The sequence below is a fragment of the Malaclemys terrapin genome, chromosome 5, assembly GCF_027887155.1.
Source record: "Malaclemys terrapin pileata isolate rMalTer1 chromosome 5, rMalTer1.hap1, whole genome shotgun sequence".
Taxonomy (NCBI): domain Eukaryota; kingdom Metazoa; phylum Chordata; order Testudines; family Emydidae; genus Malaclemys; species Malaclemys terrapin.
The window spans coordinates 128744046-128758496 of record NC_071509.1 but is presented as its reverse complement, the minus strand read 5'-3'; the positions used below and the strand labels follow the sequence as shown (position 1 = coordinate 128758496).

At 40.7% G+C, this 14451-nt stretch overlaps 1 protein-coding gene across 2 annotated transcripts in view; it reads right to left on the bottom strand.

The window, feature by feature from the left end:
• ANTXR2 (ANTXR cell adhesion molecule 2) overlaps positions 1-14451 on the bottom strand; it is a 176099-nt gene that overhangs the window by 121396 nt on the left and 40252 nt on the right. For both annotated transcript variants that reach the window (XM_054029912.1, XM_054029913.1), the window contains exons 8-10: positions 13739-13799; positions 11826-11921; positions 6913-6982 (exon numbers count right to left, since the gene is read on the bottom strand). In XM_054029912.1, coding sequence (XP_053885887.1) covers positions 6913-6982; positions 11826-11921; positions 13739-13799 — 227 coding nt within the window. The remainder of the gene's footprint in view (positions 1-6912; positions 6983-11825; positions 11922-13738; positions 13800-14451) is intronic.

Below are 14451 nucleotides of genomic sequence, written 5' to 3'. Positions count from 1 at the left end.
GCATGCAAGATCATTTTCCATTACGTTTGTTACCCTTTGGGGACAATTCACTATTATAAAAGTTTTTTAAAAGAGCCCAAGCGATATTTCAATGACTTCCTGTGTTTTACATGACATACTTGCTAATTTGTTTCATTTTCCCTAGCTAATTACCGGGGTAACGTGTGTACAACATACCTTTAAAATTATTTACCAAAACAACTATACTATCTTAACCAACTATACTATCTTGTGCTCCTTCCCAGGATCTTCAAACTGTTCACTATATATTAAAAACAAACTGATCAGCTGTAACAATTTAAAGCCTCCCTCTCCTACATGCTTCTATGTGTAAATGTTTTGCAAACTAAAGCCTGAAATGTAAGAAAGATGTTCCAAAACTGGAACTGAAGTAGAATTTGGGGGATCCATACAGTAGAACTTTTATCTTCCTACCCCACCAAAACAACAGCACTTTACTTGGATTTTCCTTTCCCTTTGTCTTAGACCACTATAGCAATTCATTTTGTTCAGGACATAGTAAGCGATAGACCCTAAAAATGAAGCCAACACCACTTGAAGACAGAGCAAGTCAGGTCATTATAACCACAGCATGCAACACAGTCAGAGCATGTTACTGCAACTAGGTCTCTGTAAGCTCTGGGGAGCAAGAGTACTAAGGCTGCCCCTACACTTGGACAAACCGGTCTACGTCTGAATGTATCTATTCATTTGGGTGCTCTGCTGTGTTCATAAAAGCAAACAGATTCTGCCACTTTTACTTATGCTGAACAGTACTTAACGCCGCACAAGAAATCCCACTGAAATCAATGGGAATATGCCAAGTAAAGGAAACGCAATGGAAGGGTGTGGCAGAATCTGGCCCAAATAATTTAAAGATGGAAAACACTTAGTACCTCTGCCAACGTATCTCCCTGAAAACTCAAGTTTGTTCCCTTCTGCACATTTACCAGTGGTTTGTCCCAAGTAATGCAGCTTCCACCAGTTCCCTTAGCCAATGCCAGTCTGATAACTCTGGCTGCCAGCAAGATTGTCCTGATATTCATCATAAACCTCTCCTTTCTTAATTTTGGCCCATTACTCCTAGGTACATCCCCTTTCTTCACAGGTCAATCCCTTTCCTCGTCCCTGAAATCGGTCTAGTTTGTCAGTAGCTTTCTGATAATGAAGTTCCCACAACTGAATGCAACATCTCCAGATGTAGACTGTATAAAAAGGAATTATCATTTCACCTCTCCATAATCTGATGTGCCTCTGGGCCTGCAACTCAAAATGGCATTGACCTTTTGGGCTGCCAGGTAATTTCAGATATAATTTGCCATCTTCCATCACTCTAAGTCTCTTCAATATTGCTGCTTTTTTAGGTTTCTCCCACCATCTGAACATCTGTATTTTGCTTGCTCTCATCCCAGACACATTAGCTTGCATTTTCCCAAATTGAATTTGGTTTTCTTATTTTTGCAACTGTTTCTAAAGTCTTTAAATGCCACTGTAATATTTTTCTGTCTTCATATACAAAACCTTCCTGTTTAGAGTTATTTGAAAATTACATTAATAAGCCTCACTTCAGGATCATTAATAAAATTATTAAATAAGATCAGGCCTTTCAGAGATCCCTTCTTTTATTTTTGTCACTATTACCCACACACACACACACGCTTATTAGCTATTCAGCAAGGTACTTAAACACATAACCAATTTTAAATATGTGAGCAACACCATGCCTTCAAGAGAACTATTCAATGTGTTTAAAGTTAGGCATACGCTTAAATACCTTGCTGACCTGAGACCTAAATTCTTATTTCACATTATGGAATGAGCTAAGTACAAACACGCTGTGTCAGTTTAAATGCAGAATATGTAAAGCACAGTATCCGTTTTGGAAGCACGCCAGTGGTGCTGCAGCTACATTATGGGAAGCCCTGTACTTCTCTGCCAGTCTATTTTGATTGCAAAGCTTACTCTACAACCTCTCAATTACATCCATTTAAACAAAAGTCTGGGATTCGCTGCACAGGCCAAATCCTGCTTGTCCTATTTACAGCAATACTTGCAAAACCAAGCAGGATTTTAGCCTGAAGAGCTTGCACATCCAAAATCTATTACTGTAATAATTCAGTGAGAAACTAGAGTAGACATAACTCATGTAAACCAGGAAATGGAACTTTTATGTCAGTAGATATTTACTCAGATTGTTTAATTTCAATCAAATACTGTACTGCATGAGAGCACTGCTTCAATTTCAAAGTTATTTGATCTTATTATTGCCATCTACTCTGCCTACACATCAGCTGAAATGCGGAAACTGAGTTGAGATGAATTCCAAATCGGTTTAAGATGCTAAAAAGGTAGAAAAATATGGTCTTGATTCTGGTCCCATTGAAGTCAAAGGGAATTTTGCCACTGACTTCAAAGGATGGGAACCCTTTGTTTGTGCTGGATACAACTACAAATATCATTTCAAAGCCTGCATTTGAAAAACTGCCTATTAAAGGAGTAGAAATAAAAAGAGATATTAATAACAATCATTTATTTTAAAACAGACATCTGTTCCTCCTGTACAAGCCTACGAAAAGCTGAGTCAAAGGCTCTGGGTTTTCTCTGCAAGGATTGATGACATCAGAAATATCTGCAGCAAGGAAGGAAGGAAGGAAGGGGAAATCTCTGCTCTGCTTTAGCTGCTTATGATATCCTGCAGCTACAGAAGGAGAATCATGGAAAATTAAGTGCAGGCTGTGGCAGGTAAAAAGAAGAGGAGATGGTTTTCAAATATTTTATTTAAAAATGTAATTGGGTATCATTTTTTTAAAAACTCTAAGGGTCAGACATTTGGGCAGAAGCAGCCAGGGTTTATATTAGCACCAGCTGACCTAAAACCAGGCACAGATCCCTGCGAGCCCCAAATCTGCTGGGGGAATGGGAAGGTTAGAACATAAGAACAGCCATACCAGGTCAGACCAAAGGTCCATCTAGCCCAGTAACCTGTCTACCGACAGGTGGCCAATGCAAGGTGCACCAGAGGGAGTGGACCAACAGGCAATGATCAAGTGATCTCTCTCCTGCCATCCAGCTCCATCCTCTGACAAACAGAGGCTAGGGACACCATTCCTTACCCATCCTGGCTAATAGCCATTAATGGACTTAACCACCATGAATTTATCCAGTTCTCTTTTAAACGCTGTTATAGTCCTAGCCTTCACAACCTCCTCAGGTAAGGAGTTCCACAAGTTGACTGTGTGCTGCGTGAAGAAGAACTTCCTTGTATTTGTTTTAAACCTGCTGCCTATTAATTTCATTTGGTGATCTCTAGTTCTTGTATTATGGGAATAAGTAAATAACTTTTCCTTATCCACTTTCTCCACATCACTCATGATTTTATATACCTCTGTCATATCCCCCCTTAGTCTCCTCTTTTCCAAGCTGAAGAGTCCTAACCGCTTTAATCTCTCCTCATATGGGACCCGTTCCAAACCTCTAATCATTTTAGTTGCCCTTTTCTGAACCTTTTCTAGTGCCAGTATATCTTTTTTTAGATGAGGAGACCACATCTGTACGCAGTATTCGAGATGAGGGCGTACAATCGATTTATATACGGGCAACAATATATTCTCAGTCTTATTCTCTATCCCCTTTTTAATGATCCCTAACGTCCTGTTTGCTTTTTTGACCGCCTCGGCACACTGCACGGACATCTTCAGAGAACTATCCACGATGACTCCAAGATCTTTTTCCTGACTTGTTGTAGCTAAATTAGCCCCCAGCATAGTGTATGTATAGTTGGGGTTATTTTTTCCAATGTGCATTACTTTACATTTATCCACATTACATTTATCTGTGTCACAATGCAACCTCCATCCCCACCAGGAGGCCCACTAGGGACCAGCACAGTGCAAAATGGTGGCTTAAGTGGTGCGGAGGCCTCATGCCTTCTGCACAGATGTGAATTTCACCCTGAGCTCTTAGTTACGCATAACACAGTGCTTCGTATTTACAGATATAAAAATCCCAAGTCACAGCTCCTTTTAGCCCACCAAAAAAAGTTAGTCTGGGTACAAACATAATTTTGCATACCATCAATACTGTGACGAACAGGTATTCTGTACGCAGTAAGTTGTATCACTACACTGCCACATCAGCTCACACTGCCACATCGGCCTGCTTCATGCTGCTATCTAAAAACATACCACTTTGTAAGAAATGCCACACTATAAATCTACAGGCAGTATTTTGTGGCTATCTAACAAACTACAGCCAGCAGCCAGATATAGAGAGAACTAAAATATGTTCTGGCATTAATCCAATAAAACCAGTGGTTTGCCAACCAAATGGATTTATTTTAAGAATTTTTTGCGGCTCTCAAGCTCCATATAGATGTTCCCATACTTATAAAAGTTTTTAATTCATCAGCCTACAAAAATTAAAAATTGTGTAAGTACCAAATAGCAAAAACGAAGGGGAAACGACTGTATTCCCCCCATCCACATAGGAAACAACTCAAGGCAAGTTAAACTGCAAAATGAACTTAGTCTGATATTTTGTTGTACTTAATCTATATAACGTTTCTAATTCCATTAAAAAGAACTCCAGAAGACAGCACGCAGACTGCTGCTACATTAGGAAGTAATATTAGATCCACTACATAAGGAATTACTGGGAGGTATCCAGCAACAGTCTGAGCTGTGCCAATGGAAAGTCAAGAGTTCAAATATGTACATTTCTTTCATAGCTGTCAGTCTTCTGACTTGCCGTGTACTGCTTATCTTTAGGCCAAAACCTGTGACTTTTTCTTCCATGCAGTGTTTTGGACGTACATGTTATAGCTGGATAACTTTTCCAAAGTGGTGCTACATAGAATCTGTACATATTTTAATCTACAGCTTGTATTTCCTCTGAACGCTGCTGGAAAGAACTGCCCTGCAGTTAGGTACTTTGTTTGCCTTGCAATTACAATATGGCATGTGACACTTCACAGCCCAACAAGCCCTTCCCTGATCAACAAAATTACAGCATGTTCAAATACTTTACACTGTGCATTTCATGTTCAACTGGCATAGTGTCAGGCTAGTACTAGATACGGTGGTGATTAGGTACAAGTTCAGAATTTCCTGTCTTTAGGCCACATTGTGGGCCTGAGTTACCAGTGCATTACTCCAGTTTTAAGCTAGTTAACGCATGCCTGGTGAGGAGGGGATAAGTTTTTCAACCCGATTAATTTATGCCTTCCTGGTGATAAAATTGGTTCTCTCATAGCTCTGCGTGGTGTCAATTCATCTTAGCTGAGATCAAAATTTGATGAGATCTGCTATGGCTGCAGATTCAGGGCCTTATTGGCTGCCGCATTACACCAGTGATATGCCAGCAAAAAACTCCACTGAAATCAATGGGAATTACACTGGAGTCATATCCAAGCAGAACAGCTCTAACAAACTGACATCTCGGTTACGACAAATCAACATCACATACAGTTATGAAAAAGCAAATTTTATTATCAGGACTTCATAATAACTGGATTACAAACTCATCCCCTCTCCGCAAAACCTAATTCTCGACATTTCTCCATCATTATAAAATAATGCAAGCTCCCTCTCACCCCTCCACTGCAGTTCATCCCCTGAAAGTATTTTAGTCTATTCATTTGCAACTTTTCTCCTCCAAACCACCATTCAATACACAAAACAGATGTGTATCCAATGGTCAGTTATTAGTAGGGAAGGGCAGTACCTGGGGCTAAAAGGAGCCAGGCTGTCAGTAAGCGGGGGAGAGCTGCCAGAGGCAGGAACGGCAGAAGTTCCCTGGGAGAGGCTGCCAAAGTCCCGTGGGAGGGGAGGCAGTGGGAAGCTGGAGTAATGCAGGAAAAAAGGAGAAAGCTCTGGCAGGCAGTGCTCCGTTAAAAGAGCACAGAAGAATCCTACAAAGGTCCTGAAACAGGAGAGACTGGGAAAGGCAAAAGGGAAAATCCCCTGAGAGCTGTAATCCAGGGTGTTTTTGCGTTTGCAAAGTAAAACCGAGCCTAGAAAGAGCCTCTGGGTGTGACACTGGATCCTTCATGGGTTGCAGATAAGCCAGCACCTTACACATCCTGATTCAGGGAAACATTTTAAGCACATTCAGTGCCAGTGAAGCCCCCTAAGCAGTAAACTACCGTGCTGAGTACTGGCTTAGTAACAGAAAGCTCATCGCAAACTCCTCTTTCCTACGGTAGTAGTTGTTCTCCTCCAAGGGTTAATGGTCTGAGAGTCTTCCCCCTCTTACAGTGTAAAGACCTGACAGCTAATTATAATCTCCACACAGTTCTGATTCCTGATGAGCATGGTAGCATTAAACAGGAAACCTAAGTACACGAAATTAAGTTTAAGTGAAAGTGATCTTAAAAGCCTAGGGCATCTCTGAATTTGGGAGGTGGAGATCTCAAGGCTGTAGAAATAACATCCAGCCAGTGACATCTAGAATAAGGCTAGTTTAGCCATGATGTTGTTAGAAGACTGCTGCAGTTGTTAAATTAGTGCCTCCTTTTATCATTACATGTTGAGCAGTGGTACATATCCTGACACATAATTTTAATAATAGCTTGTAAGTGTCACTGATAATGTAAGAGGTTTAACAATGAGCTCAAAGATTATCCAGAAGAAAGCATCTTAAATCCTATTAAAGAGTAGCTAATCTGCATAAAACTTATGACAAGCCATACTTTTTCAGGGTTTAATAAACTAGCTGAATATTCATTTTTAAAGCACCGTCCAAATCAGTTTGGACGCAGATGACTATTTAAAGCCCATTCCAAAGCTGGAAAATACACCAGGGAAATAACACAAGATAGAAAAATAGAACTGCCTTTAGCCAAAACCCCACACAATTAAATTCAGCATCCGTGAATATACAAGATACAGAACAAAGCTTTCACCAAATACTTACTGGCCACTTTTATGTAGGACGGGTGCTGGACAGAGCATAAAAGTGGATTCCACTGTTACAGGTTTTTCGTCTGAAAAAGAAAGCATCACATGAGCTCAACATACTGCACTATAGTCACATGGGAAGCTGACATGTCTGAATATGATGCAATCTAGTTTTCTTCAATGAATTTTGGATATTGATTTGATTCAAAGCTGCCCTGACTTGTGAGTTATTAAGGCCCCAATTGAGGAAAGCACTTATGTTTAAATCCACAGGACAACGCTTACGCCCAGGCTTAACTTTAAGTGCCACTGACTGCTTAAAGTGAAGTGTGAGCTTTAGTGCAGTCCAGGATAAGGACACTTTCTTGAACTGGAGTTTAGTGAGAAAAGTGTTTTTAATAATATTGACAGACTCACTACTAATTAGAAGATGAAGGGCAGGTTCTTATAAGCAGGCCTGTACTGCTAATTTCTATCCATTATAGCCAACGACCATTATTACAATAACTTACAATTCTGTAGCATTTCTCATTCTGAAGGATCCCAAAGCTCTCTCCAAAGCATGGCTGCTTTACAAAGCATGCATTTTTATCGATAGGTCAAGGTTAACTACCATAGCGTCAGGCTTTGCCCTGCCGCTCTGCAGGTGTGAAAGGTGGGAGGACACAAGAAGCCCCTGCACAGCAGCAGGAAATGACTGCAGTCCTTCCACCCATCCCCTGGGGTACAAGACACCCCAAAAGAGGTGGAAGGGGTCAGAGAGGAAGGCCATAGTCCCACCCATCCCCGTACACACTGGCCTATGCTACTCTCTAAAGGGCAAAAGGAGCTCTACCATCATGTGTACCACAGGGCTCTGGGAGGAGGTCTGACCTTGAGGGCAAAGTCCCTCTCATAACTCACCCTGGGCTGGGCTGTTCTGGGACTGGGCCTTTAAGACACAACTCAGCACACAATCAGGAAATCACCTATCTGCGGGAGTAAGCTCTGAGGCAACTCCATCCTGTACATAAATAAAGCCAGATATGCAAATGGCTTAGAGATGGTTGAGGAAGTTGTTGCTAGGTCGAGGGAGATGCACATTACATCTGGATGTGGTACATTCTGCACCAACTGCTCATGCCGGAACTGGCGCTAGCTGCAAAGGGGAGGCGGGCTTAGCACATGGCCATATACTTTTGTCTTAAGGTTACATTTTATAGTTCAGTAGTAGTAGTATTTCAACTACACTTATTTTCAGCATTTGATAATAATTATCTACAAATGTTAGAAAACAAACCCGCCAAATCTAACATCTAAAATCAAACGAACCTACAAAATTATTGTTTGCCCCAAGGGCAGTCCTACAGGCAACCTCGAAGTAGGAAGACGGTGTGTGTGCCCCACAAACAGGGCTCAATCTACCACAACTATTCACCCTGATCAACACTCAAGTGTATAGTCTCATCCCCTTTCATTAAGCGTACGAGTAGCGGGAGTTTACTGGGAGGAGGAAACCCACTCAGTACCCTTCACAAGGCTGCCTTCCTCCTCTTCTTGCTGCCCATGCTCAAAGCATCTTCAGCCCATGTTAGGTTTTTGTCATTCTCTTCTGCTTGTGTTCGGATATAAAACTACCCTGCCCCTGGCAACGTGGCAGCACCATGCAGCACACCACCAAGCCACTCCAGTATCTGGTGGTGTTACTTACACCAAGGCAAAGTTGGTGTAAAATACTATCATTCTGCTTTAGTAGTGTTTTGCATCCACTTTGCACTAGTGTAAATGACCAAACAAGGTGCAGTGCATCACAGAATCAGGCCCCTAGTGCCTAATGTTATTGGCCTATAATTCTAGAAAAACTAACAGCATCTGATGTTATGCGTCAGTAGCACTTCTGCCATTGCATGTTGATAGTAGCATTATTAGTAATACATGCTAAAACGGAGGAAAGTCTACAATATTATTGCTATTTTAAATGGATAAACAGAGACATGGAGAGGTTAGGTGAATTGCCTGTGGTCACAGAACAAGTCAGTGACAGAGACAGGAATAGAACACCGGGGTCCTAACCACTAGGCAGCTGGTCTACATGTAGATGCCAATATTCACATCCAAAGTACTCATATTTCCAAAACCTTCAGATATTTCTCCCAAATCTGAAATGTGTATAAAGAATAAATAAAGTCAATTTTCTTCCTCTGCAACTACAATGATCTGAATGTTTCAAATGTTCCCCGAGCCATCTGGATAATTGAGTTTTACCAGAATACTGTAGCCACATGTGCAAGAATTACTCCACCCTCCTCCGAATTGTAGCCACTTCTGACCTAGATCACAGCAACTTATTTATACTGTACAGTCAGAACAAATCAGCACAAGTTTATGACAGGAAGTCAGAATGTCACATTCAGTGGAAATTGAAGGACAATTTATATAGACAGAATGTAATTACACAATTTGACTTTAGGCAGACCACCTGGGCTAGCACATTTACTCATACAAATTGTTCTGTGAGATCTTTAACAAACACATGTGATCAGGACCTCATATCCTGAAGAGTGGAACAAATGTGATGGAACCACATTTGTGTACAGTAAGATAGGAATCTGGGGAAAAGTGAGTGCACTGTATAAATTAGAAACTACTCAAAATCCTTGTGTTTTATTTTATACGCCTACTCTTCACTCATTTTGCAATCACGGTTTATTTTTAAGGATATTTACTTCTTAAGGCAAGTATCAGGGGGTAGCCGTGTTAGTCTGTATCCGCAAAAACAACAAGGAGTCCAGTGGCACCTTAAAGACTAACAGATCTATTTGGGCATAAGCTTTCATGGGTAAAAAAAACACTTCTTCAGATGCAAAATCCATTAGCTATTCACTTTGGTTCCCGAACATCAAAAATAGCAGATGTTTACTAGGAGGGTCCAACTTGTAGTCATTTGTACCAGTACAAAGTGGGTGTAAACATTACTGAATCAAAACAGAAGCCTTTTACATTTCCTTTGCACTGGTGCAAGTGACCGCACACGATGAAGGGCAACAAAGAATTAGGCCCTAAGTGTTTTCCTGAAAATTTACATTCTCTTTCCCTTATAATATTTGTTTAACTGAAGTTTCTAAGAGCTGTGTAGAATAAAATCTGCTCTCTCCCTCATTAAGAGCTTTTCTGACCATGGATCAGCTCCTGCAGTCCTTCACTCAGGCATTAAGCCCACTGAAGTCAACTGGAGTTTTGCCTGAGTAAGAACTAAACACTGTAGGATCTGGCCAATTACAAATATTAATAAAAGCAAAAAATATAATGTAGAAAACTGTTCCCTTGGAACTGAAAAGGGTACACAGAAAGGTGTTTTTATTTGCAATCACCTATTTATACAGGAATCCTAGAGGTGAAACTAGCGCAATAAGCCACAGCTATCCACACCCTATGGCTGTGTGGAGTTCATTTTTCAAATTACTACGCAGAACTTTCATGCACCAATCTAATTATTTGCTATAATTATTGGGAATTTCACAGAAGGGCTCCAGCAGGTCACTTATGTCAATTATTTTTACACAAATTATTGCAATGTTAAAATAATTTTCATACCATTCTGTTAATCTTATTATGTACTTTCATGTGTGCATAATATTTGCACTACAATGCTCACATTACGTCTTACCATCAAAAGTGAAATAATTATTATATAACCCATGTAGGCCTATCCTGATGTACACTCAGTTAAAACTTGTATGCACTAATACATTTTGCAAAACCCTTTTTCCTCTCTTTTTGCTTTTCTTAGGCCTGGTCTACACTTAAAAATTTTTACCAGAATCATTATTTCAGTTGAGTGCGATTTATTTTTTTTTCGTTATAATCAAAATAGTTATAGCAGTAAAAGCCCTAGTGTGAACGCTGTTACAATCAGCGTAAAGGTTCCTTACTCTGGTATAGTTTAGGGTACGTCTTCACTACCCGCCAGATTGGCAGGTAGCGATTGATCTATCGGGGATCGATTTATCGCGTCTCATCTAGCCGCGATAAATCGATCCCCGAACGCGCTCCCGTCGACTCCGGAACTCCACCAGAGCGAGAGGCAGTAGCGGAGTTGACGGGGGAGCCACGGCCATCGATCCCACGCCGTGAGGACCCGAGGTAAATCGATCTAAGATACGTCGACTTCAGCTACGCTACTCACGTAGCTGAAGTTGCGTATTTTAGATCAATCCCCCCCAGTGAAGACCAGTCCTTAGTCCGCTTCCTGAACTGGAATAAGTACTTTTATACTAGTGCTTATACTAATAAAGCTAATACTTTTATGCTGGACCCCACGCCAAAAGGGGCACGCATTTCCTGCATGATCCGTGCAGCTTCGCCATCTCCTTGAGCAGAACCACAGCAGTTCCACTGCCAGGCAGGGATGTCCAGTGTTTTTATAGGGAACTGTATTTGCTTCTGTGTACCTCAAACAGGTGACACTTTGACAATGACACCACAAGCCACCAATGTAACTCAAAGGTGACCTGGAACAACCATCTCTTGGGCTGAGAATGTGGGCCCATTCCTTGGCCTCTCTGCTGAGAGGATTGCCAATTAGTGCAAGTTGTGGTGATGTTTTTCCTATGTGGACACCTGCCTATTAGGAGCTAGACTGACACCACCAACGTATTTCCTCTGGGCTGCTGGACGGCCAGACATTAACGACAGCCTGCGGTTAATACCAACCTGGATGGGATTCAAATCACTGATAAGAGGCAAAAACACTTATATCCCATTACCAGTCCTCTGAGCCATCCCAGTTCCCTCCTTTACTATTTCACTTCATCCCTCCTCCCTTTCATTTTGCATAAAATAGAGAAGTGACAGAGAACATTGACAACAGTAAAAATAAACGTATATGGCAGACACTTGTGGTGATTTATCCTGGATTCACTGCAGTTTACCTTAGACTTTGATACTTACTAATGGTTGTGCCATTTATATGGTAGGTGCAAGTAACACCATCTTGTCTTCTGCCCAGTGTGAAGCCACTTCCTCTGAGGACAACATGAAACTCCTCTGAAAACACAAAATGATCAGCTTTTAGTGGGTGTGGCAGGAGCCAGGTTTATACCAGTCAAGTCTCAAGTCATCTAGCTACAAAACAGGGACAGCACAGGCAATAACACTGCAAACCTACTCATGCCACCTTGCCACACTGCCCCAATGTGCCTCACATTTCACCTAGAGAGAGTCATCTGCAGTGACAGAGTAGTTTTGTTTCGATGCTTTTTATAGGATTTTGAAATGCATACTCCCACCTAGCAACTAAGGCTAGGCCATATCCTTCTGCTCTGCAATGGAAAGGTCAACTTCATGGGTCTCAGCCCCACAAACGAGATATTTGCAAGCCTACAAGGTCTTATTAAGCTACTACAATATATGGTATATGGGCCTGATACAAAACTCTTTGGAGTCGGCGGAAAGACTCCTGTTGACTTCAGTGCACTTTGCATCAGGCCCTTTGAGAGCATCAGATATTGGCTGGCTTGAATTTCTTCCAAAAACTGGATGGTGATCCTGAAGTTTTCTTTGTGTGACTGAAGAATCTTTTATTTGTTTAAACCATTGCTCTGAATCAAATAATCCAGGAACTTTTGTAATTTTTTTTAAACAAAACAACAGAATAAAAAGATTTTGCAATAACCTTATTTTTCATGAATGCAAAGCATGTGTGGATTGTGAAATCAGAAAGAGGCGAAGAAAAAAATTCGGAACAGGTCAAACTCAGGGGAAATTAACACTTGCACTGCCTTTCAAGTCTGGTCTGCAATTTTGTGTAATTATTCTCTAGCATTTTAACATATACTTCTTCTAGTAATACATCATAATGGTCCCTTCTGACCTAAAGTCTATGACTCTATGACTCTAAATCAGCAAATCGCTGTTTTCAGAATCATATGGACAAAAGTTGAAAGTCCATGCCCATGGCATGATAAAAATTATTATGAATGTATGTGATTACACTTATCAGGACTTTAAAAATCAAAATGATCATAGCAGCTGTACATGGAGTTACATGTGAATATATCATTACCGTGAGTGCAAGAGCAACAGTATAGCTTCCATGACAGATTCTGCTAGTCCCTTAGTAAAGGAAACTTATTTACTGTAATTCTGATTTCGTTTGACTAATTGCAAGGTTTCACAGAACTTATAAGCCCATCTCTAATTCAACTTCATTCACCATACATAGTGAATATCAGATAAACAAATAGTTTTGTGACTATTTTTAACTTCTGAAAAAATAACTCTCTCAGTAGAAAGTTACAGTATGTGTTTACCGTAACATATTTCTGTGACTTGAAATGTAACTTGATCCATTTAATTGAATATGGAAAATTGCATATACCTTTAAGGTGGAAAATTGGGTAGTAAAATGCATGGCTTTGAGACCAGCATGGCGGTTTAGAGAATGTGCAATGTATTGCCACATGAGTTTCTGGACTATGACTATAGTGTGTTTATACAGTGCTGTGTACAGAGTCTAGCCCATGACTGGACTCCTAGGTGCTATCTCAATACAAATAACTACTAATAATGGTAACAACAACATTGCTCAGTTTGTCATTCACTGGACAACATGGAGTTGCCAGACACAGGATTGAGAGTGGGAGCTGTCTGTCCATCCCTCAAAATTCTTCCACTGCATTTATCCTAGGCTACAAGAGGAGGAGTTAGAGAACAACCCTCCTAACGGGGAGGGAGAAGGAAGAATCCAATCTTTCCTTAATTCCTTTTCTATCTAGTGGAGTTTTAGCTACACATTTTACACAATGCGGAAAACAGCACTATCATGATTATTTGTATATTATTTTCCATTTCTAATAACTTACCTCCCACGCAGACACTTGATGGTTCCAAATATAAAATCTCTGTGCATGACTGCTTCAGTATCTATTTGGGGGGAGAGGAGAAATTGGGGAAAGGAAATAATATCAAAATATGAGTAAGATTTCTAAATACAACATCAGAAACTGAGATCACACCAAACAGTGAGACAAGAATGAACAATGCACATGTTTTTTCACAAATGCAAGGGGACAGAGTGCTGGGAATCAGCAACTCAACCAGCACTCTGGTCACTGTTTAAACCAATTAGGCCACAGGGAGGGCCTGATTAAGGAGAGGAGTTACTGATTACCATATCAGATCCTGACTGGGTAGCTAATGAGCTAACTGGCCCATTAACAAGGAGACTGGATCAAAGGAAGAAAGTGCATTGGGGGAAGAAGTGGAAGAGAGAAAGTCTGACAGGCCCAGGCAAAAGGGAGTTCACTGGGAAGAGACGCCTTTTCTTCCCCCACCTTTGAGGATGGGAGCAGTGGGTCCCCGGGTCACATGCATATATTTAAAAAAATATACAGATTTCACATGTATGTGCGCTGTGAGAACACAATGGATGTTTCTGCAATAAAAATAAGGACCTGATCTTGCAAATTCTTACACACCTGTTTATTCTGTACTATTTCCTAAGCGTTGTACCACAGGGACTAATATGTTAACTTTGGACTCTATTCAGAACAAATATTAATGTCTGGTTTTGGCC